Source organism: Schistocerca americana, chromosome 10 (assembly GCF_021461395.2).
Source record: "Schistocerca americana isolate TAMUIC-IGC-003095 chromosome 10, iqSchAmer2.1, whole genome shotgun sequence".
Taxonomy (NCBI): Eukaryota; Metazoa; Arthropoda; class Insecta; order Orthoptera; family Acrididae; genus Schistocerca; species Schistocerca americana.
In genome coordinates this window covers 104,477,608-104,499,059 of record NC_060128.1, presented here as the reverse complement: position 1 = coordinate 104,499,059, position 21,452 = coordinate 104,477,608, and the positions used below count along the sequence as shown (strand labels likewise).

At 39.9% G+C, this 21,452-nt stretch overlaps 1 protein-coding gene across 1 annotated transcript in view; it reads left to right on the top strand.

Moving 5' to 3' along the window:
- Positions 1-7,241, top strand: part of LOC124552456 (cyclin-dependent kinase 2-like) — a 45,139-nt gene extending 37,898 nt beyond the window's left edge. The window contains exons 4-5 of the mRNA XM_047126733.1: positions 880-1,083; positions 6,896-7,241. Of these exons, the coding sequence (XP_046982689.1) occupies positions 880-1,083; positions 6,896-7,015 (324 nt within the window). The 3' untranslated portion in view covers positions 7,016-7,241. The remainder of the gene's footprint in view (positions 1-879; positions 1,084-6,895) is intronic.
- Positions 7,242-21,452: the final 14,211 nt, after the last annotated feature.

Here is a 21,452-nt window from a genome sequence, read left to right as displayed (position 1 = left end):
ACGAGATGGTTTTATGGTATGGGAGTGTAACACGTAAGAAAACACTAAATGCGGAAGGATATGAACATATTTTATGGCATTGTGTAGTGTGTAGAGTAAAGGACTTTTCGGAGACTGATTCCTTTGATCAGCAAGAAATTACTTGAAGCAGCATATGTGAAGGGGTGGTTTGTGGTCAAGAACATTACTTAAATAGACTGGCCTCTCCAGTGTCATGACCTGACCCTTTAGAATGAATTATGACGAAAACATCCCTTAGACTTCAGTAGTATTAGCAGTACCTCTACTGGTTTTGGCTCTTGAGAAAGAATGGGCTGTCATTCCTCCACAGACATAAAACGCATTATTGAAAGTGTTCCCAGCAGAGTTCGAGCCGTTTTACAGGCAAAGGGTGGACACACTCCACATTAATGTCCACTAGTTGGTGTCCAGATACAGGTGGTTTATATTTAATGTAGTGTTAACTGTGAATACCAAAAATTATGGCAGATTTCGACATGTTAAGTTTGACCACTCCCTTGAAAGCCCAATAAAGTTATCAACAAAGTGCAGTGTTTTGAGAAGTTACTCACAGATAAAACCTGAAGCTGAAATACGTAATTTTAAAGACAAAAATGAAAATTTTCAGTTTAATTGCTTGGTAATGCAGGAGATTGTCTGAATTTTTTAGTCACTCTGAATAATGTCTCGTATCCAACACACCCAGAAACTTTTAAATTTAAATGGGTTGGTGTTCGACATTTTTCGTACAAAATTTGCAGTAAACTTAGTTTTTATATTTTCTCCTGTAGTTGTGCAAATATCTCTGTTACTGAAGTACCAGCCATTTCAGTTCTTGACGTAATATTAATTACTGTTAAACATTGATGTTTCTTTCAGACGACAAGGCGAGCAATGTTTCCTGGGGATTCAGAGATTGATCAGCTTTTCAGGATATTTCGCACTTTGGGTACACCGACGGAGGAGGGTTGGCCAGGTGTATCACAGTTGCCCGATTACAAACCTTTGTTTCCACGGTGGGAACCACAAGATCTGCAGGACATCTTACCTAGAATGCCTAATGATGGACTAGAGCTTTTCCTAGTAAGTGCTTTCACTTAATAATTAATGATGTGTAAGCGTTCTATATTAATTTTTCCCTATCTATAAACACACTGTAAAGTCACGCACGGTATCTCACACTTACACTGCATATTTTTGTGATACACAAATGTAAATTTAAGAACCACCAACTAAAACATGTCAGCTTCGCAAACACTTAAATCAATATGATGGCTGCTCAGTTTGCTTGTGTTGTCCAGTCACAGCACAAACCCATGATGTTGTGGAAACATCACTGTATTGTTGCACAAACACACAAACGCCTAAGATTGGACGGACGGACACACACACACACACACACACACACACACACACACACACACACACACACACACACAAATTGATGACATCTTCACCATGTGGAGTCATGGTGAGACTGACCAGGTAAAATTCCTGAAATCTCTAAATACCTTCTCCCTATTAAATTACACATGGTCCTATTCCGAATCCCATGGCACTTTCCTTAATGTTGACCTCGTCCTCACCGAAGGACAGCTACACCACTCCATCCACATTAAACCTATCGACAAACAACAGTACTTACATTTTGACAATTGCTATCCTTTCCATGTCAAACATTCTCTCCCATATAGCAAACATAATTGTTCCACTGCAGACTGTTTCAGCAATACACCACCATTCTCACCTCAGCATTCGCTGCACTTAATTACCCCACCAGCCATGCCCTGAAATGAGATTCATTCTATTTGAAATTCCGCCGATCGCACCTAGAATAGCTTTTCGTCACCCTCCCAATCTCCACAATATTTTTGTCAGACCCTGTGCTCCTTCTGCACCCATCTCCCTACCCTCTGGTTCCTACCCCTGTGACTGTCCCTGCTGCAAGATTTGCCCTTCCACCACCTATAGCAGCCCTGTAACTGGCAAAACATTTACTATCAAAGGGAGAGCCACCTGTGAAACGACACGTCGTATACCAACTGTTACGTAAACTCTTCGGCCTTTTACATCTGCGTGACTTACACCAAATTAGCAATTAGGATGAATGGGCATAGGCAGAGGGTGTTTACTGACAACACGCAATATCCAGTTCCAGAGCGTGCTCTACAACACGACAATCAAGACCTCCGTGCTTGTTTCACCACACGCCCCATCTGGATTCTTCTCCCAGGCATTGGTTTCTTTGAACTCCGCAGGTGGGAACTAGTGCTACAACATGTCCTTGGTTCTCACAACCTACCTGTCCTTAATTTACATTAATTTCTTCTGTCTCAGCATTTCCAGACAGTTACTAGTCTTCCTGCCGTTTTCGTTTTCTGCAACTTTCACTGTTTTACCTGTCTTGTTTTTCATTGCCCCCCTCCGCCTCTGTTATGTACAGCGTGCTTAGCTTGTCACTCTTATTAACTTATGCATGATGTTTAAGCAGTAATCTCTGTCTTGCATATTACCCTGTCTTCCACCTTAAAGCTTGTGTGTTTTGAAATCTCGTCAGGTGCAGTCCCCAGCAATCAGTCTTTCTTCTCATCCTGTGCGGTAAGTCTCCCCTGACTTGTGGTTGTTTGTGTCTATCCCTTTTCCTAGACCTTTCCAGTCCTTTTCCTTCCCTCTTCTTCTTTCCCCTTCAACCCTTCTGCCTGGAGGAGGAGCCACATACTCCATAAGCTTGCCTAATTACAACCTTTTACGAGTGTTTTCTGCTGCCACTTGGTGAGTAGATTTTTTATCAATCCTGTTGTTTATATAAAAAAAGTTTTGAGTGCAGCAACCCTGTGATACCACGTTTCGTGTTTCTGTTCATTAACTAATAGACCTCCCATTATCAATAGGAAACAGATTGTCTCCTGCAGGTAAATACCATTCTCATTCAACATTATTCCTTATTGTGTTGGCTATGAAAGGAGTTATGGCCATGCTAGTACTTAGTGATACGCTCTTAACATCCCACATTTACTTACAGTATGTGGCTGCTGAGCCAAACAGTTCTTTTCAGACTCATGTGGTGAGCAAGAAATGCTGTGAATGGAAATGAAAAATATGTCAGTTTGAGTAGCAGTGTGATGATGTAGGCCTTGATTTAAACAAAGATTCATATGGAATATTAGACATTTATTATATATAAAAACATACATATGAAATAATTCTCCAGTAATTGATAAACTAAACCTAAGCTACATTTTGTTTCAGATCAAAAATACATTAACTTATTCCACAAGATCCCTATTGTCAGGTAATATTATTATCTAGCTCACCAGACACGATATTCTTTGTACATTGATGAAAGTTCGTAGTCTTTTGACCTAAAATACACTTTTTGTTGTCCATTACAACAGTAATTCTTTCAGAGTGTCTTCCTGTAGCATTTATCTGAATCCATAGCTGCAATCTGTTGACAAATATTATGGCTGTTTCCTGGAATCTGTTTAGTTTCAGCTGTCACAGGGCCCACTTTTTGCATCTGCTAGAAATTCTCACAACCCAAACTTGTGCCATTACATATTAAAAACATAAAAAACTCTAGTATCTCTCTTTCTTTACAGACATTCTTACTTGTTCACCTTTCTTCACTAATGATACAGTTAAGAATAAATGAAAGGGAATTGGCAGGGGGGGGGGGGGGGGGGGGAGAGATACGTAACTATCGCGTACATCAGGTCAAAGTATTAAACAGTGAAAAATCCAGGGTGGAATGTAACAAAATAATGAAAAGGATAATTGCTACTCGCCAAATAGTGGAGATGCTGAATCACAGAAAGGCACAACAAAAAGACTATTGGAAATTGGAAAGTTAGCTTTCGGTCAAGAAGGCCTTTGTCAAAAATAGACAACATACTCACGGAAACACCACTCACACACACAACCACAGTTTCTGGCAGTTGTTTCACTCAATAGTAGTAGTAATTGCTCAAAATACTCAACTGGAAAGTGAATGAAAAATAAAGAAATCCAAGACAGGAAAGAAAGAAAATGTGCAGTGAGAAGATGAAAGTAGCTTGGCACCTGAGAAAATATCACCTCAACTAGATGTTTCACATGATTTTCTAGGGGAAAATGTGTTTATGATGGAGGATGGTGGTGGTTGAGCCTATGAATTGATATACACAACCTAAAACTTTTTCCGGCTTCTTCAATGAGGACTTGTAATGCATAAAACTGAACATTACCCATCAAAAGCATTTACTGCTCATAAACCGAAGCTGTATGTAAAAAAGATGCCTTGATCCTCATCAGGCAATCCAAAATATAAAGTAGAGGGAATTAACATCAGAATGAAAAGCATATCACCAACATAATTCACTTAAAGCCTAGGGCGACAGTATGCCATAATGAGACTTCCTTCCATGCAGCATTGTACGTATTATCCTTTCCTTGTTGTAAGATATGACAAATTCAAAATTTATGGGAATTGCAGCTTAATAACAGATGAAAGAATTGAATGCAGTTGACCGGATGCAGTAGTGATCAGTAAAGTTTAGCAAGTCACCTTCCTCATAGACACCACTTAGCTCAATGCACACTATTTGCAAACCTATCACAAAAGGGAAAGAGCCAGTTTCAGTGATTTGGCAGAGGAAGTAAAAACCATGAAGAAACAAATTTGGCCACTTCTTATAGGGATTAATATCAGGCACAGTTGTGATTCGAAAAGAAAAGGCTACAGGACTTAAGAATGCATTGTTCACTCTATTAGCAACAGTGAAAGGCAGATGTGCTGAATGTCTCTAGAATAGTTTGAAGGGCTAGTTGAGAACATAATAAACATACTGATAACATGTTAAATCATTGTTAACTTGTTGACTGCTGTGGGTGAGTTGACTCAGCACACTCCACCACTCACTAGGTGAGAAGAACTTGTTTCAATTCGGCTCCTGGGTATTCTTCGAATGCTATTGACGTCTTTTTATGTCCTGTTTGTGCTGATCCCTCACTAAGGCAGGCAAGTTATTTCCACATCACAGTTAACAAAACAAAGTTCAGAGTGTTTATCATACAACACACCTGCCTCTTTGCGTGCTATCATTTGCAGAAAAACTCGGTTCGATGTGTTGAACTGTTTATGAAATGTGACGATTGTTATGACCACATCTCACATGCCCGTCCACTGGGTATAAAAATTGGTATCTCGAGAACAAAATGAGATATTCTTATGATCTCAATTTTGAATAAAATTTTGGTACCTGATGTATATTTCATACACATCAATGTTTGTGCTAAAATTAACCATAGGCATAGTTTATACAATGCTTTTTTTACCTCTGCAAAATCTTTAAAATTTTGCTGTGCATTATTTACTTTGATGCCGAACAGTGACTATGACAGATAAGGAAAGAAATTTTCCTTCATCAAGCAAAGCTACCAGACCATACAGTGTGCAAAAACAAATTTTTTTCACCGAAAAGTTTTCTTGAAATCAGATAAGTATTTCTATAGCCGGAACACCATCTCTCAGCATGGATAGCACTATTTGGTGAGCAATACAGCAAAGACAAAGCTTCACTCAGCATGGAACGCAGGGAGCGCATGTGTAGCAGCAAAAGGTTAATATTGTGTAAAGATGTGATTCTGAGGTGTGTGTGGTGTGAGAAGTGCACTGTCTGTGAGCCTGGCCAGGGGCGTGGGTGTAGTTGTGTGACAGCAGAGGCACCAAAGTGGTGAGTGAGTGTCTGGGCCTCTCAGCAGAGCAGTCATGCAACTACAGATGTGCCTTTGGGTCGAAACAGGGAGACTCCGTTGGTTGCTCAGTCGTTTTCCCTGGTCATGTCCTCGAGGACTTTACTGTCTTTGACATGGAATTATGTGCAATCTTGGGTGCACTGTAGCAGATGAGATCTGCTTCGAGGGCTAAATTCCTTGTCTGTTCAGATTTTATGAGTAACCTTCATTCTCTACAACACTTGTACTAAGCGGATAAAGTAGTCCAGAATATCAAGGATGCTCACCCCCAAGTACAGGCGTTGTGAAAGGAGATGTGTTTCTGCTGGGTACCAGCTGGGTATTGGAGAGACTGAAGGGGCAGATGTAGTAGCTAAGGAGGTGTGTTCTGATACTCAGTTATTTCAGGTGCCATCTCCCTGTGTGCTATCAACTCGCTATCGAAGTATAGTGTTAGCGTCAATAGTGATACAATCCACTGGAAGTGACATACAATAAGCTGCATGTAGTAAAGCCCACTACCCAGTCATGGCATATCTCCTTTCAGCCACCTGGCTTCTCGCTCCAGTGAGAGGCCCCTGCAATGTGTGGCGATTGTTGCATACAAATCACTGTGCGCCACATTTTACTAGACTTTGTTTTATTTTCGGACCAGAGGGCAGTGGCAGATTTGCCAGCAGATCTGCCCTCAGTGACACTGAAACACATGTGACTAAGAGTTTTTTAATGTTTTGTGATCTGTCTGATTTGTTCCAAAAATTTTAGGGAGACGTTATTGTTAATGTTAGCAGGTTTACTGGCTCACCCATGGTCAGCCAGATACATATCCCTGTGCCATGGTTTTAACCCCTCTGTTGTATTATTTCTGTTTTCATCCCATGTTTAGTACCTTTCACTGTATCTCCGGTGTTTTATGGCTTGTGATATTGAGTGATTGTGTGGGTCAATACAAATGAGGTAGGAGTGAGTGAGTGTGCCAATGTTTTTTAGCACTTTTCACCATATTCATTTCTTTTAACATTTCTAAGGTTGCTGATAATCTCCTCACCTACACCCCAACAACAACAACAACAACAGTAACAATTTTCTGTTTCCCCAACATGTTTGCCAAATAATACTGTAACTCATTAGTATTCAGACAGTCACAGATTGTAATTGTTAACACATTTTTTGTTCACAGAAACTGGTGACTTACGATCCTCGGAAGAGGATATCTGCTCGACAGGCTCTGCAGCACCCTTATTTCAGAGGAGTGCATCTCGTTATTCCACCAGAAGTCAAGGTGAAGAGTAAAGGCTGATGTGTGAAACACAGTGTCAGTGCAAACATGTGAAGTCTGAGGAGTCAGTATTTTTTGCCTCTGTGATTGTTGTGCAGTGGAACACTTGTGGCACTTAAATTTCTTTTGGAGTGATCTGTTGTGTGCAAGGACATACGTGAATCAAGATTTTTTGTTTATATTTTGAAATGTTTGAGATATTAATATATTATGTAATTTTAAATAAATGTTTATTAACTACTCATTTCATTAAGCTTTCACTTATTCCCAAAGAATGAGTTTTCAGTAATTGTGGAATTGGTTTGTCACATTTAAACGATTTTTGAACGTTCTATTTAGTACTGCATGCACACAACTATTCATAAAATTCTTTCTTAATGTCCTTCAACATTATACAATTTGTTCAATTTTTGTTAAAGAATTTCAAATGCTACACTGTTTAAAAAATGAACTCTACAGTTTACTTTGGCTATCTTTGGTAGCTGTTATTGAAATTGACTGCTGTATTAAAAAGTCACGAAGTTTTGATAATGTTAATTTCAAAGTTAACAACAATGCAAGCTTTGCATTGTTCAATTTCAGAATTAGGTATTTCCCTCTATCTCTGTCAATTATCAAGTTTGCAAAGTTAGACTGAATGGTTCAATTTAGAAGAGAGAGACGAGTTGTGTACTAGTGCATATGTAGGTAGTATTACTCCTCAGGAAAATAAAACCTCTTTAGTTTCATATGAGGTTTAGGATTACAAAAATAGAAATTTAGAAGGGAAAAAGTGAACAAAATAATTTCAGTGACTTGTCTTAATAAGCACAACAGAAGAGATCAATTAACTATTTCATTCACATTTTGGCCACATGCAGGATGAATCAGAAATGTGGTCAGGATTAAAACTACAGATAATGCAACACATTCTGGAACTTAGTAGTGTGATTGCAAAACAGAAATTAGGAAGAAAGATTTGTTACCCTTTGTCCTCACAACAGGTGAGGCCCTCTTACTCCCACAGCTTTGGGTGACCTGCCTCTGCCTTTCCTTTCTAACCTTCACCGATTCCTCTCTTTCCCAACAAGAAAGGAAGTAAGAGTACCAGAAGCAAGGATTAGTGTTTTTGCTTTAACCCTCCAGCCACAGATCTGGTTTCGGCTCTTCTCTGACAATTTACTGTAGTTATCATATCACGTAATTTCTGCTATGTCTACACAAATGATGTCAAGATTTTCCCCACCAAATGTTTTTCTGTTGCTCTTTAACACAGTAAGCTGCTGTTTTCCTGTTAAATCATTTTCTGTTGTTCTGCAACATCAGAGTCGTGTTTTTCGCATTCTGCAGTCCCACTCACGTGCTTACGCGTGTAGCGTCTTGGGGCAAAATTTTGTACCCATATTCGCAAGTTTGAATATAGAAAGAAAAGACGAAGAAAATCACTTCAGTGACTTGTCTTAATAAGCATTATTATTTAATATCAGAGGTGTGATCAAAAAGTGAAGGAAATTTTTAATTTTGTGCACTTTATACGTCCAACTTACAATTTTTTTATTTATTTATTTATTTATTTATTTTTTAATCTTGTTGGTACGCATGTTACTGATTGTGTTTTCAGCTGTTTTGAGTATTTAATTGTTGACAGTCGAAAAGGTTAAACGTGTTTTCGAGAGCTTGCTGAATTTTTACTTTTGAAGAAGATGAATCAAAAAACAATTGCCATATGTATGAAATATACTCACTTGAGAATGCCTTGACAGATTTGGCTGATATTGAATGTTAGTATTTTGTGAAAAAGAGTACAATTGAAAGCGATATTTCAGTGTGTTATCAATGGTGATCATATGTTTGGTGTGTTGGAAAGATTGAATTGTCAGTTCGTGGTAATTTGGTGTGATGGAAACATTAAATTTAATTCAGGTTGTGGTTTACGTTTTGGAAAAATTTCCACCAATGAGGCATTGTAATATTGGTCAGCGTATGCAAAACGCAGGCCAACTACACTATTGTTGAGTCAATGAGACTGACAAAGAGCATGGACAGCATTTGGAGACAAATTGAATAATAAAGCCTCGAGCGTGATCCATTATGATGGATGCAATCCCTTATAACTCTGGAATAACAGGTATTAGATTTCGAGTAGCTCTGTTAAAGCTTATGCACAAAATAATTTGGAATGTCAGTAAACCATATGGCCAAACATGACAATTCAAACTGAATGTTTGGCGTTCAGATACGATCCAACAACCGTGGATGTATTGACAGACTTCAGGACAATGAATAATGTGGGTCAGCAATGCAATGCTTTGAATTTTCAATACGAACCACCAGGATTATGTTGTGCAAGCAGTAACATTAAACTACTACAACTGGCACTGCCATCAGAGCCACTGGCATCATTGCTTTCCGGCCAAGAACCTTGATCGAAGCATTTCTTGCAGGGCATACAAAAGTTCCTTCCAATTGACATCATTTGGAGAGAGTATTATTGAAGAACGAGGTTTTAACCGATCTCTTTTTTGACTGCGCCACACGCCCCACAGTCGCAGGTTCGAATCCTGCCTTGGGCATGGATGTGTGTGATGTCCTTATGATAGTTAGGTTTAAGTAGTTCTAAGTCTAGGGGACTGATGACCTCAGATGTTAAGTCCTATAGTGCTCAGAGCCATTTGAACCACACATCCCATACACAAATACATCACACAGAGAAACATCAACAATTCACAAAGTTTCACCACGGGGGAGGAGGAGACGAGAGGGATAGAGGAGAGGGGGAAGAAGGATATCGTGACATTTATCCAACTTCGATATGTAATTAGTATTGCCAGGTTCGCTGGTTTGAATTAAATTTTATTTGAAAGATGAAAAACAGTGCAGTACAACATTTGAAGTGTTGACTGTGGCTTTTGGCGAATCTGCTGTGAGCAAGACAAAAGTTAACATGATGTAAAAACATTTCAAAGAGGGATGAGATGAGAATGACGACCACCCTGGATGCCCTAGTACATTAATTACTGAAGACAATGTGGAAGAAGTAAATAAATCTGGTTCTGGAAAACCACCAGATCATCATCGGAGAGGTTGTTGATGATGCGAGCATACCCATTGGCTCATGCCAAGCAATTTTTTTAGGCATGAAACATCTAACAACAAATTTTGTTCCGAAAATGTTGAATTTCGGCCAATAATAATTCTACATCGATACTCTGCAAATCGCACTTAAGTGCTTGGCACATTCACGATAATTTTCTATTATTTCCATCTCAAACAGCACTCTGAATAAACAAACACCTATATCTTTCTGTGCAAACTCTGGTTTCCCTTATTTTATGATACAGATAGTTCTCCCTGTCTAGGTCAGTGTCAACAAAATAATATCGCATTCAGAGCAGAAAGTTGGTGATTGAAATTTCATGAGAAGATAGATTCCATTGCAACGAAAAACATCTTTCTTTAAAATATAATACAAAATGTGCTGCAGAAGTACCTGGCAGAGGACAGACAAGTGTAGTGTAGGCAGTCTTTTTAGTAGATCTGTTACATTTTCTAAGTGTCCCGCCAATAAAACGCAGTCTGTGGTTTGCCATGTGTTCTTTCCAATTAAATTGTCCATAATTGTAATTCGTAAGTATTTGGTTGAATTTTATGGCCTTTAGATTTGATTGATCTCTAGTGTAACTGAAGTTTAACATATTTCTTTTAGCACTCATATGGATGACACACTTTTCGTTATTTAGGATCAACTGTCGAATTTTGCACCATACAGATATCTTGTCCAAATCTTTCTGCAATTTGTTTTGTTCATCTGATGACTGTACTAGACAATAAAATGACAGCTTCATCTGCAAACAGCCTAAGATGGCTGCCCAGATTGTCTTGTAAATCATTTATACAGATAAGGAACAGCAAAGGGCCTACAACATTACCTTGGGGAACGCCAGAGATGACTTCTGTTTCACTTGATGAACTGTGACCTCTCTGACAGGAAATCACGAATCCAGTCACATAACCGAGACAATATTCCATAAGCACATAATTTCACTGCAAGCATATGGTGTTGTACAGAAATTTAGAAATACAGAATCAATTTGAAATCCCTTGTCAATAGCACTCAAGACTTCATGTGTGTAAAGAGCTAGTTGTGTTTCACCAGGACGATGTTTTCTAAATCTTTGTGTCAATAGACCTTTCTTTGTGTCCGAACACAATATATGTTCCAAAATCCTACTGCATATCGATGTTAATGATATGGGCCTGTAATTTAGTGGATTACTGATACTACCTTTCTTGAATATTGGTGTGACCTGTGCAACTTTCCAGTCTTAGGATACAGATCTTTCGTCAAGCGAATGGTTGTACATGATTGCTGTTACATCAGCATACCCTGAAAGGAACCTAAATGATATTCAGTCTCGACCGGAAGATTTGCTTTTATTAAGTGATTTATGTTTCTTCACTACTCTGAAGATATCTACTTCTAAGTTATTCATGTTAGCAGATGTTCTTGATTCAAATTCTGGAATATTTACTTTGTCTTCTTTGGCGAAGGAATTTTGGAACACGGTGTTCAGTAACTCTGCTTTGGCAGCACTGTTGTTGATATCGCACAGAAAAGGTATTGATTGTGTCTTGTCGCTAGCGTACTTTACTTATGACCAGAATCTCTTTGGATTTTCTGCCATGTTTCAAGACAAAGTTTCACTGTGGAAACTATTATAAGCATGTTGCTTTAATGTCCACACTAAATTTCAGTCTTCTGTAAAAGATCACCGATCTTGGAAATTTTGTGTTTGTTTAAATTTGGCGTGCTTGCTTCGTTGTTTCTGGAACAGTGTTCTGACCCATTTTATGTACCAAAGAGGATTAGCTCCAGCGTTTAATTTATTTGATATAAATCAATTGCAGTTGATCCTATTTCTCTGAATTCGAGCCACAACTGGTTCCCACATTTACATTGTTAATTTTGAGGTAGCGGAGATTGTCTCTCAGGAAGGTGTCAAGTGAATTTTTATCTGCTTTTTTGAATAGGTAATTTTTCGTTTATTGGAAGAGTATTTGTGAGTTACAATATTCAGTCTCACTAAGACAACCCTGTGTTCACTAATCCCTGTTTCCATTTGGATGCTTGTTATGTGCTCAAGATTATTTGTTGCTAAGAGGTTAAGTGTTTTCACAATTGTATAATCAGAGTTGGGAGGTTGGTAAAAGGACCCCATTATTACTTTATTCTCATTGCCGAGAATGACCTCTGCCCATACTAGCTCACAGGAACTATCTACATCAATTTTGCAACAAGATAAACTACTTCTAATAGCAACAAAAACACGCCACTGCCAACTGGGTTTAGCCTAACCTTATGGAACACTGTTAGTGTCACATAGACGTCACTGAGGAATCGCTGAATGAACTCAACAATGATCCAGAAGGATATGACGTGGGTACGATGTGGAAATCAAGGCCCAATTGTGCCAATGGAAACTGCCTGAAGACCCAAGACTGAAAAAAAAATTCAACAAGTTCAATCTCATGTGTACGTTCCTTGCACTGGTTTTTTTCCGATTATAATGGGATAGTGAATCATGAGTTCCTGCCTTCTGGTCGTATGGTCAATAAGGAATACTACCTGGAAGTTAAGTGCTGTTTGCTTCAAGGTGTCTAAAGAAAAGACCAGAATTGTGGCAAAACCACTCGTGGAGATTGCATCACGATAATGCTCCTGCTCATGCCTCGTGAGTTCATGATTTTTTGGGAAAAAAAAAACAAAATCGTTGCCTCAGCCACTGTATTTCCACACATGGCCCTTGTGACTCCTTTCTATTCCAGAGGCTAAAGAGACTCGTGAAAGGATGTCGTTTTGCCACCATTGATGATATAAAAACAGAATCTTTAGAAGCTGAACACCATGATGAAAAGTGAGTTCCAGAAGTGCTTCCGAAATTGCAAAAAGCGCTGGCACAAGTATATTCTATCTGAAGAGAACTACATTGAAAGGTATAAAGTTGATATTGATGAATAAAAAAATTTTCTTTAAGAAAAACAAAAATTATTCTTACGTTTTGATCACACCTTGTATTTAACACTCAGAAAATTTATCAGTTCCTTTATTCTGCTTTTATACCGCTGAATGCAATTTTTGCATTTCCTACATTATTCACGTTAAATGTCAATTAAAAATCAACTTCAAAGTAAGTTTATGGTTTTATTGTCACATTCCTATAATTTTAGCATGACAACTATATTAATTATCGAATAAAAATGCACCATGATTTTGTACAGAAAATTGCCCGTGGTTAGAGGGTTGAAACATCTTTCTCAGCTAAAATATTTTTCTCATTAGTATTGGAATTGTGCATCGTGAAGGTAGCCGTTACTCAGCTAGTCTCTGTCTTTGTAATTTCATGTGGTTTTCTGAAGTAAACTTTCCTTGTAACACACAAAGAAAAGAATTTGAGTGGTTCATATTCATTAGTGCAGTACTTGCATAGCTTAGTTCCGAGCCAATTTTTCCACAGCTTTATTTATGCAGAGATGTTTTCCAAGCTTTTCACCCATCTTTGGTTGGGTGTCAGATTAATTGAAGGTGGGTGTCTGGCTTTGGCAGCCGACAGTCATCGTGTGTGTGTGAGTTGTGTTTATGTGACTGTGTATGCGTATGTTTTCCTAATTCAGAAGAAGGCCTTAGGGCTGAAATCTTCCTTGTTTAGCAGCCAATTAATGATTACTAGGAGTAGGGGTTAATGCCAAAAAAGTGCCTGCTAGTGCTAATACTAATGTCTCGTCTTTTTCTCAGAGTTCAAAATCTCATCTGGTTCATGTTCGTTGACATTTTGTGATCTGGACCAAGGGTGCAGACACCCTATCCACGTTCCTCCAAAACCTCAACACCTTCTATCCCACTCACTTCACCCGGTTCTCCTCAGCACAAAAAGCTATCTTCCTCCACCTCAGTGATGGCTGCATCAGTACCTCCGTCCACACCGAACTCACCGATCACTAACAACAGCTGCCACCTATTCGATACTCCACTTATTCCATGCTGAGAAGTCCCTTCCATACAGTCTAGCCAACTATGGTCATTGCATCTATAGTGATAAACAGTCCCTCTCCAAATATGCTACCGAGCGAGGTGGCGCAGTGGTTAGCACACTGGACTCGCATTCGGGAGGACGACGGTTCAATCCCGTCTCCGGCCATCCTGATTTAGGTTTTCCGTGATTTCCCTAAATCACTTCAGGCAAATGCCGGGATGGTTCCTTTGAAAGGGCACGGCCGATTTCCTTCCCCATCCTTCCCTTACACGAGCTTGCGCTCCGTCTCTAATGACCTCGTTGTCGACGGGACGTTAAACACTAATCTCCTCCTCCTCCAAATATGCTGCGGATCTCACTGAGGCCTTAACAAGCCAAAATTACCCTCACAACCTTCTTCAGAAACATATCTTCTGTGCCTTGTCTCTCCAGTCACCAGCCATCTCTCACTTTCCACAGTCCAGCCACAAAGGACACTCATCTAAAGACTCAGTACCACCCAGGACTGCAGCAACAGAGTCACATTCTTCATAAGGGTTTTGACAACCTCTCGTCGTCCCCTTAAACGAGGAATATTCTATCCCCCCAATGTGGTATCCTGCTGCCTACTCGATACCGTCGCCCGTCCCTACTCCACTCATGCTCCCAACAGCTTGCCTCATGGCTCATACCCTTGCAACAGACCTAGATGCAAGACGGTGTCCCATACATCGTTCCACCACCACCTACTCGAGACCAGTCACAAGCATCACGTATCCCATCAAAGACGAAGCTACCTGTTAAAGCAGCCACGTGATCTAGAAACTGTTGCAACGACTGTGCCTCTTTTTACATGGGCATGACAAGTAACAAGCCGTCGTGTGCATGAATCCCCGCTGACAATCTGTGGCCAAGAAAATGCTGGACCTCCCATTTCTCCACATGCCTTCCAACACTGTTTGTATCACTTTTATGACTGTTTCACAGTCTGTGCCAGCTGTGTTCTTCCTACTAACACCAGCTTTTCTGAAGTACACAGGTGGGGACACTCCTTACAAGGTATCCTTCGCTCCTCTAAGCCCCCTGATCTTGACCTTGGCTAGTCCCTGTCTTCCATCTACATATACCCTTCTCTGCTTCCGCTCCAGCACTACACATGCATTCTCTCCCACTTACACTCTTACTAGTCTTTTTCACTTCTCTCATCCTCCCCACCCCTAGCGCAGCCTTTGAACTCTGCGTCTACCAGCCCTACCCTGTCCCCACCGTGCTTCCACAGGCAGCACAGCATCTCCCCCTACCCCTGTCCTGCTATCCATTTCCTCCCCTGGCCTCTTTGCCCCCACTGCTCACCCCAGCAGATGGCTGCTCACATCAGATGCAGTTACAGTCAGTCTCCAGTGCCCAGACAGCGGCCGTGTGTGTGTGTTCTATTTCAGAAGGATGATTTTGTCCGAAAGCTTAATATTTTAGCAGTCAAATTGTGCCTCTACTTGCATCCCATTGTACCAATTATTACGGTTTCTTCGATTTCTTACCATCCCATTCACCTATGGAGATGGGACCTGGATAAACTGACTAAACCAGAGGTTGTACAGAGTTTCAGGGAGAGTATAAGGAACAATTGACAGGAATGGGGAAAGAAGTACAGTAGAAGAAGAATGGGTAGCTCTGAGGGTAGTAGTGAAGGCAGCAGAGGATCAAGTAGGTAAAAAGATGAGGGCTAGTAGAAATATTTGGGTAACAGAATAAATATTGAATTTAATTGATGAAAGAAGAAAATATAAAAATGCAGTAAATGAAGCAGGCAGAAAGGAATTCAAACATCTCAAAAATGAGATCGACAGGAAGTGCAAAATGGCTAAGAGGACAAATGTAAGGATGTAGAGGCTTATCTCACTAGGGGTAAGATGGATACTGCCTACAGGAAAATTAAAGAGACCTTTGGAGAAAAGAGAGCCACTTATATGAATATCAAGAGCTCAGATGGAAACCCAGTTCTAAGCAAAGAAGGGAAAGCAGAAAGGTGGAAGGAGTATATAGAGAGGGTCTATACAAGGGTGATGTACTTGAGGACAATATTATGGAAATGGAAGAGGATGTAGATGAAGATGAAATGGGAGATACGATACTGCGTGAAGAGTTTGACAGAGCACTGAAAGACCTGAGTCGAAACAAGGCCCCGGGAATAGACAACATTTCATTAGAACTACTGACGGCCTTAAGAGAGCCAGTCCTGACAAAACTCTACCATCTGGTGAGCAAGATGTATGAGACAGACGAAGTACCCTCAGACTTCAAAAAGAATGTAATAATTCCAATCCCAAACAAAGCAGGTGTTGACAGATGTGAAAATTACCAAACTATCAGTTTAATAAGTCACAGCTGCAAAATACTAACGCGAATTCTTTACAGACGAATGGAAAAACTGGTAGAAGCCGACCTTGGAGAAGATCAGTTTGGATTCTGTAGAAATATTGGAACACATGAGGCAATACTGACCTTATGACTTATCTTAGAAGAAAGATTATGGAAAGGCAAACCTAAGTTTCTAGCATTTGTAAACTTAGAGAAAGCTTTTGAAAATGTTGACTGGAATAAAATTCTGAAGGTGGCAGGGGTAAAATACCAGGAGCGAAAGGCTATTTACAATCTGTACAGGAACGAGATGGCAGTTAACAAGAGTCGAGGAGCACGAAAGGGAAGCAGTGGTTGGGAAGGGAGTGAAACAGGGTTGTAGCCTCTCCCCGATGTTATTCAATCTGTATATTGAGCAAGCAGTAAAGGAAACAAAAGGAAAATTCGGAGTAGGTATTAAAATCCATGGAGAAGAAATAAAAACTTTGAAGTTCACCGGGAACATCAACAAAAGCAACATGAGGGTAATGCAATGTAGTCGAATTAAGTCAGGTGATGCTGAGGGAATTAGATTAGGAAATGAGACACTTAAAGTAGTAAAGGAGTTTTGCTATTTGGGGAGCAAAATAACTGATGTTGGTCGAAGTAGAGAAGATATAAAATGTATACTGGCAATGGCAAGGAAAACGTTTCTGAAGAAGAGAAATTTGTTAACATCAAGTATAGATTTAAGTGTCAGGAAGTCATTTCTGAAAGTATTTGTATGGAGTGTAGCCATGTATGGAAGTGAAACGTTGACGATAAATAGTTTGAACAAGAAGAGAATAGAAGCTCTTGAAATGTGGTGCTATAGAAGAATGCTGAAGATTAGATGGATAGATCACATAACTAATGAGGAGATATTGAATAGGATTGGGGAGAAGAGAAGTTTGTGACTCAACTTGACTAGAAGAAGGGATCGGTTGATAGGACATGTTCTGAGGCATCAAGGGATCACAAATTTAGCATTGGAGGACAGCGTGGAGGGTAAAAATCGTAGAGGGAGACCAAGAGATGAATACACTAAGCAGATTCAGAAGCATGTAGGTTGCAGTAAGTACTGGGAGATGAAGAAGCTTGCACAGGATAGGGTAGCATGGAGAGTTGCATCAAACCAGTCTCAGGACTGAAGACCACAACAACATGGAGCGTGAGAAGATTGATTGCTGGAATGCCTCTGTGCATGCTGTAATTACACTCATGTTCAGAAAAACAGAACACTTTGAACGAGTAGAGACAGGACATTCATATTCACAGGACATGCAGATTACTATGTTCTGCAAAAATATTAGTATTTGAACCATATTGACCCGTGGGTTCAAAGTAAACATCGCTATCACAGTGAAATACCACCTACTGTTAAAATGTGCCTGTGACTCTCGTTGCTATAAACCAAAGGTAATGGATCAGTGTGACTTGAGCAGATGTGTAGGATACCTTGCAGATGTATGCACGAACCTTAGCATAAAATCCATGCATTTAAAAGAGTGCACAATTCTGGCATGAGAGAATGGGATGCATCCATCAGGGAAATTGCTACTGTTTTCCATCTCGTATCCTGACAACATGAGCTCCAACCATTACCAACACACCAAGATTAAACTACTGAAGACAATAGAGCATATGAAATTTAATAAGAAATGTAAAGCAAACAATGTAACTCCTAATTATATCAATGTCAAAATTAAGACGACATCTACAGCAGCAAAGCGAGCTAAAAGGGTAACGTTTGCAGTGTTACTTGAAAATGGTACTAAGGCCAAAATTGCAATCGTAATAATAAATATTTATATAGTCAACGGCGACTATTAAGTCTTTTAAGAAACATTACCATTTTCTTTGCCAAATGTTAACTTCTGGTTTTTTCTGTTAAGAAAGGAAATAGTTTTCCTATACGAGTCCGCAATCATTGTGAATATTTTGTGAGTGAAACAACCTGGACCGCTAAATAAGTTCATTATTCGTTATACTATTTCGTCTCCTGCCATCATGAGATACCTGCAGTTAAGATTAAAGGAACATAAATAGTGGCAGGCATTTGTTATGCAACATCAAGCTACAAAAAATTAGCAAGTTAATAAATATATTTAGGAAATTCATTCACCAAAAAAATTTAAACTTGCAATATTAAAACCTATCCCTAACTGCAATGTCAACTGACAACAGGTTCAAAATGTACACAAAGATGTAAGTTCTAGCTGACTGGTGGTGGTGGTGTTTGGGGCATTGCCTTCAAATTTTATTTTCCACTTATAAAAAGAAAAACATTCTTTAAATTACAAACATACAAAGTCAAAATATAAAACAGTTTAAATGAGAATAGTTGCTTACTCATAATATTCATTTTTCGGATGGAAGCAAATAGTCCATGTGAAGTTCAGTTGAATCTGTCAATAATATCTGTCCAACAGCCACATTAACTTCAGTATAAAGGATATTTTTAAAGTAGTACTTGCTGTCATAATTCTGCATGTCCAATAAACAAAAGAAAAAAAAATGTGGCCTATGAACTATGGACATGATACTCATTTACATCTATACCTACATGATCACTATGCTGTTCACTCGTTCCACTCTCAAACGGCGCACGGGAAAAACAAGCACTTAAATTTTTCTGTGCAAACTCTGATTTCTCTTATTTTATAGTGATGATCATTTCTCCCTATGTAGTTGGGTGCTAACAGAATGTTTTCGCAATCGGAGGAGAAAACTGGTGATTGAAATTTCATGAGAAGATACCATTGCAACAAAAAACACCTTTGTTTTAATGATTGCCAATCCAGTTCATGTATCATATCTGTGCCACTATCTCCCCAATTTCACAATAATACAAAACGAGCTGCCCTTCTTTGTACTTTTCCGATGTCATCAATCAGTCCCACCTGATGCGGATCACACACCGCACAGCAGTACTCCAGAATAGGGTGAACAAGTGTAGTGTAAGCAGTCTCTTTAGTAGACCTGTTGCACCTTTGAATCAGTCTTTGGTTTGCTCTATCCACAACATTTTCTATGTGATCATTCCAATTGAAGTTATTTGTAATTGTAATCCCTAAGTATTTATTTGAATTTACAGCCTTCAGATTTGTGCAACTTATCGTGTAATCGAAATTTAGAAGATTTCCCAATGGGTCTCCAGGTCACAGAGTTTACCGCAAACCCACCCATACAGATCGGTATCTGCACGACACCAGCTTCCATCACCCAGCACAGAAAGAGTCAGTTCTGAGGACCTTCGTACATCGAGCTGAAACTGTCTCGCATTCGGGAGGGCGACGGTTCAATCCCGCGTCCGGCCATCCCGATTTAGGTTTTCTGTGATTTCCCTAAATCGCACCAGGCAAATGCTGGGATGGTTCCTTTCAAAGGGCACGGCCGACTTCCTTCCCCGTCCTTCCCTAATCCAATGAGACCGATGACCTCGCTGTTTGGTCTCTTCCCCCCAAACAACCCAACCCACGAATTGAGCCACTTACGCAAAGTTTTTAAGGAAAACAGTTACAACAACAAACAGATCTCACAAGCAGTGTCATCCAAGCCTCGAAGGAAGACGACCTCTGAAGAAGACACCAAGCAGGTTGCATTCTTACTGTTTTGTGGTTCAACAACAGAGAAGATTAGTCGGCTCCTGAAGAGACGTGAAATAGACACAATCTTCAGGCCTCCGGCAACTAATAAATCTATGAAAGATGATGTAGGCCTCAGAATGCCAGGAATTTACAAGATACTGTGTGAGTGTGGGCAGTTCTATGTCGGCCAGACTGTTCGCACTATTGAACAGCGCCACATAGAACATGAAAGGTGCTACCGTCTGTGCAATCCTGAAAAGTCAGCTGTAGCAGAACATGTGCTGGAAAATGGACACCGAATTGAATTCGATGAGACATCTCTTACTAAACGGACTAATGGCTTCTGGGATAGCATGATAAATGAAGCTATAGAGATTAGAATTTCTGACAACAGCTTCAATAGAGACGGTGGATTGCAGCTGGGTACAGTGTGGAATCCAGTGTTGAGGGAGTTGAAGCGGGGGTCCGTTGGTCGCACCATATATGGTGCGGGACTGAGCACCAGTGACGTCACGAGCGACGGCGGCTATAAAAGCACGGCAATGACAACCACAGGACAGTCGTCCATTTGATAATGGCAGAGGAGATCTCTGCCGAAACTTCTTGGGCAGTAAACCACTTGATGCAGCTTGAAACCGGAGAATGTTTTATTAATGGATATTGCCATGAAAGCATGCGTTCATACATCTCTGGGTCTTCTCTTCATCGAAAGCTCACTTCCCAGCACCGCTAAGATTATCTCCACTGACACGGTTGAAATTCTTGCATTTTTTTATTTCTACAGCCTCATTAATTACAGAATCCCAGTATGCAGGAGCCTGGGACAAAACTTCTATTTCATCAAACAATGTTTTGTGTTTCTTTGTGGGGCTGTACTCAGCAACTGCATATTTCTCCAGTTCTCAGTTTTTAAAACGCCATTGATGTTCTGCACAGTGGTCGGAAACAGTACAGATGGACTGACTGATGTAATTGCGTCCACACTCACGAGGGATGTTATAAATTCCAGAGATTCTGAGGCCAAGACGTCCTAAACGAGGTGTAGCATGTCATTTATCTTCTTAGGGGGTTGGAAACTAGATCGTATACCTCGTCTTCCCAGGACTGCCTGTTTTGCTGGACATAGTGCTGCAGAAAGAAAGGTATGCTGTCTGTGGTTCACCACGCGAATGTTTCTTGGAGAACACTTGACTTCATCCATAGCCTTTCTTTTGGAATACATACTTCAGGTGATTAATTTTGGAATCCAAGTGGTCCTCGTCAATTTTTTTTCTCTGTTTATATCTTTAAAACTGCTCTCTTCTGAACTGGATATGAAAGCTCTAGGCACTAAGGTATAAATTGGTGTGTGTTGGCTTGCAGTACACTGATTGGCTGAGACGTCCATCCAACTTCTGTTGTACTGAAACATCTAAAAATGACAGCCTTTCTTCTCTCTCTGTCCCTAGGGTGTACAGGATGTTTGGGTGTATACTGCTCATATGTTCAAGAAGGGCTCAAGAC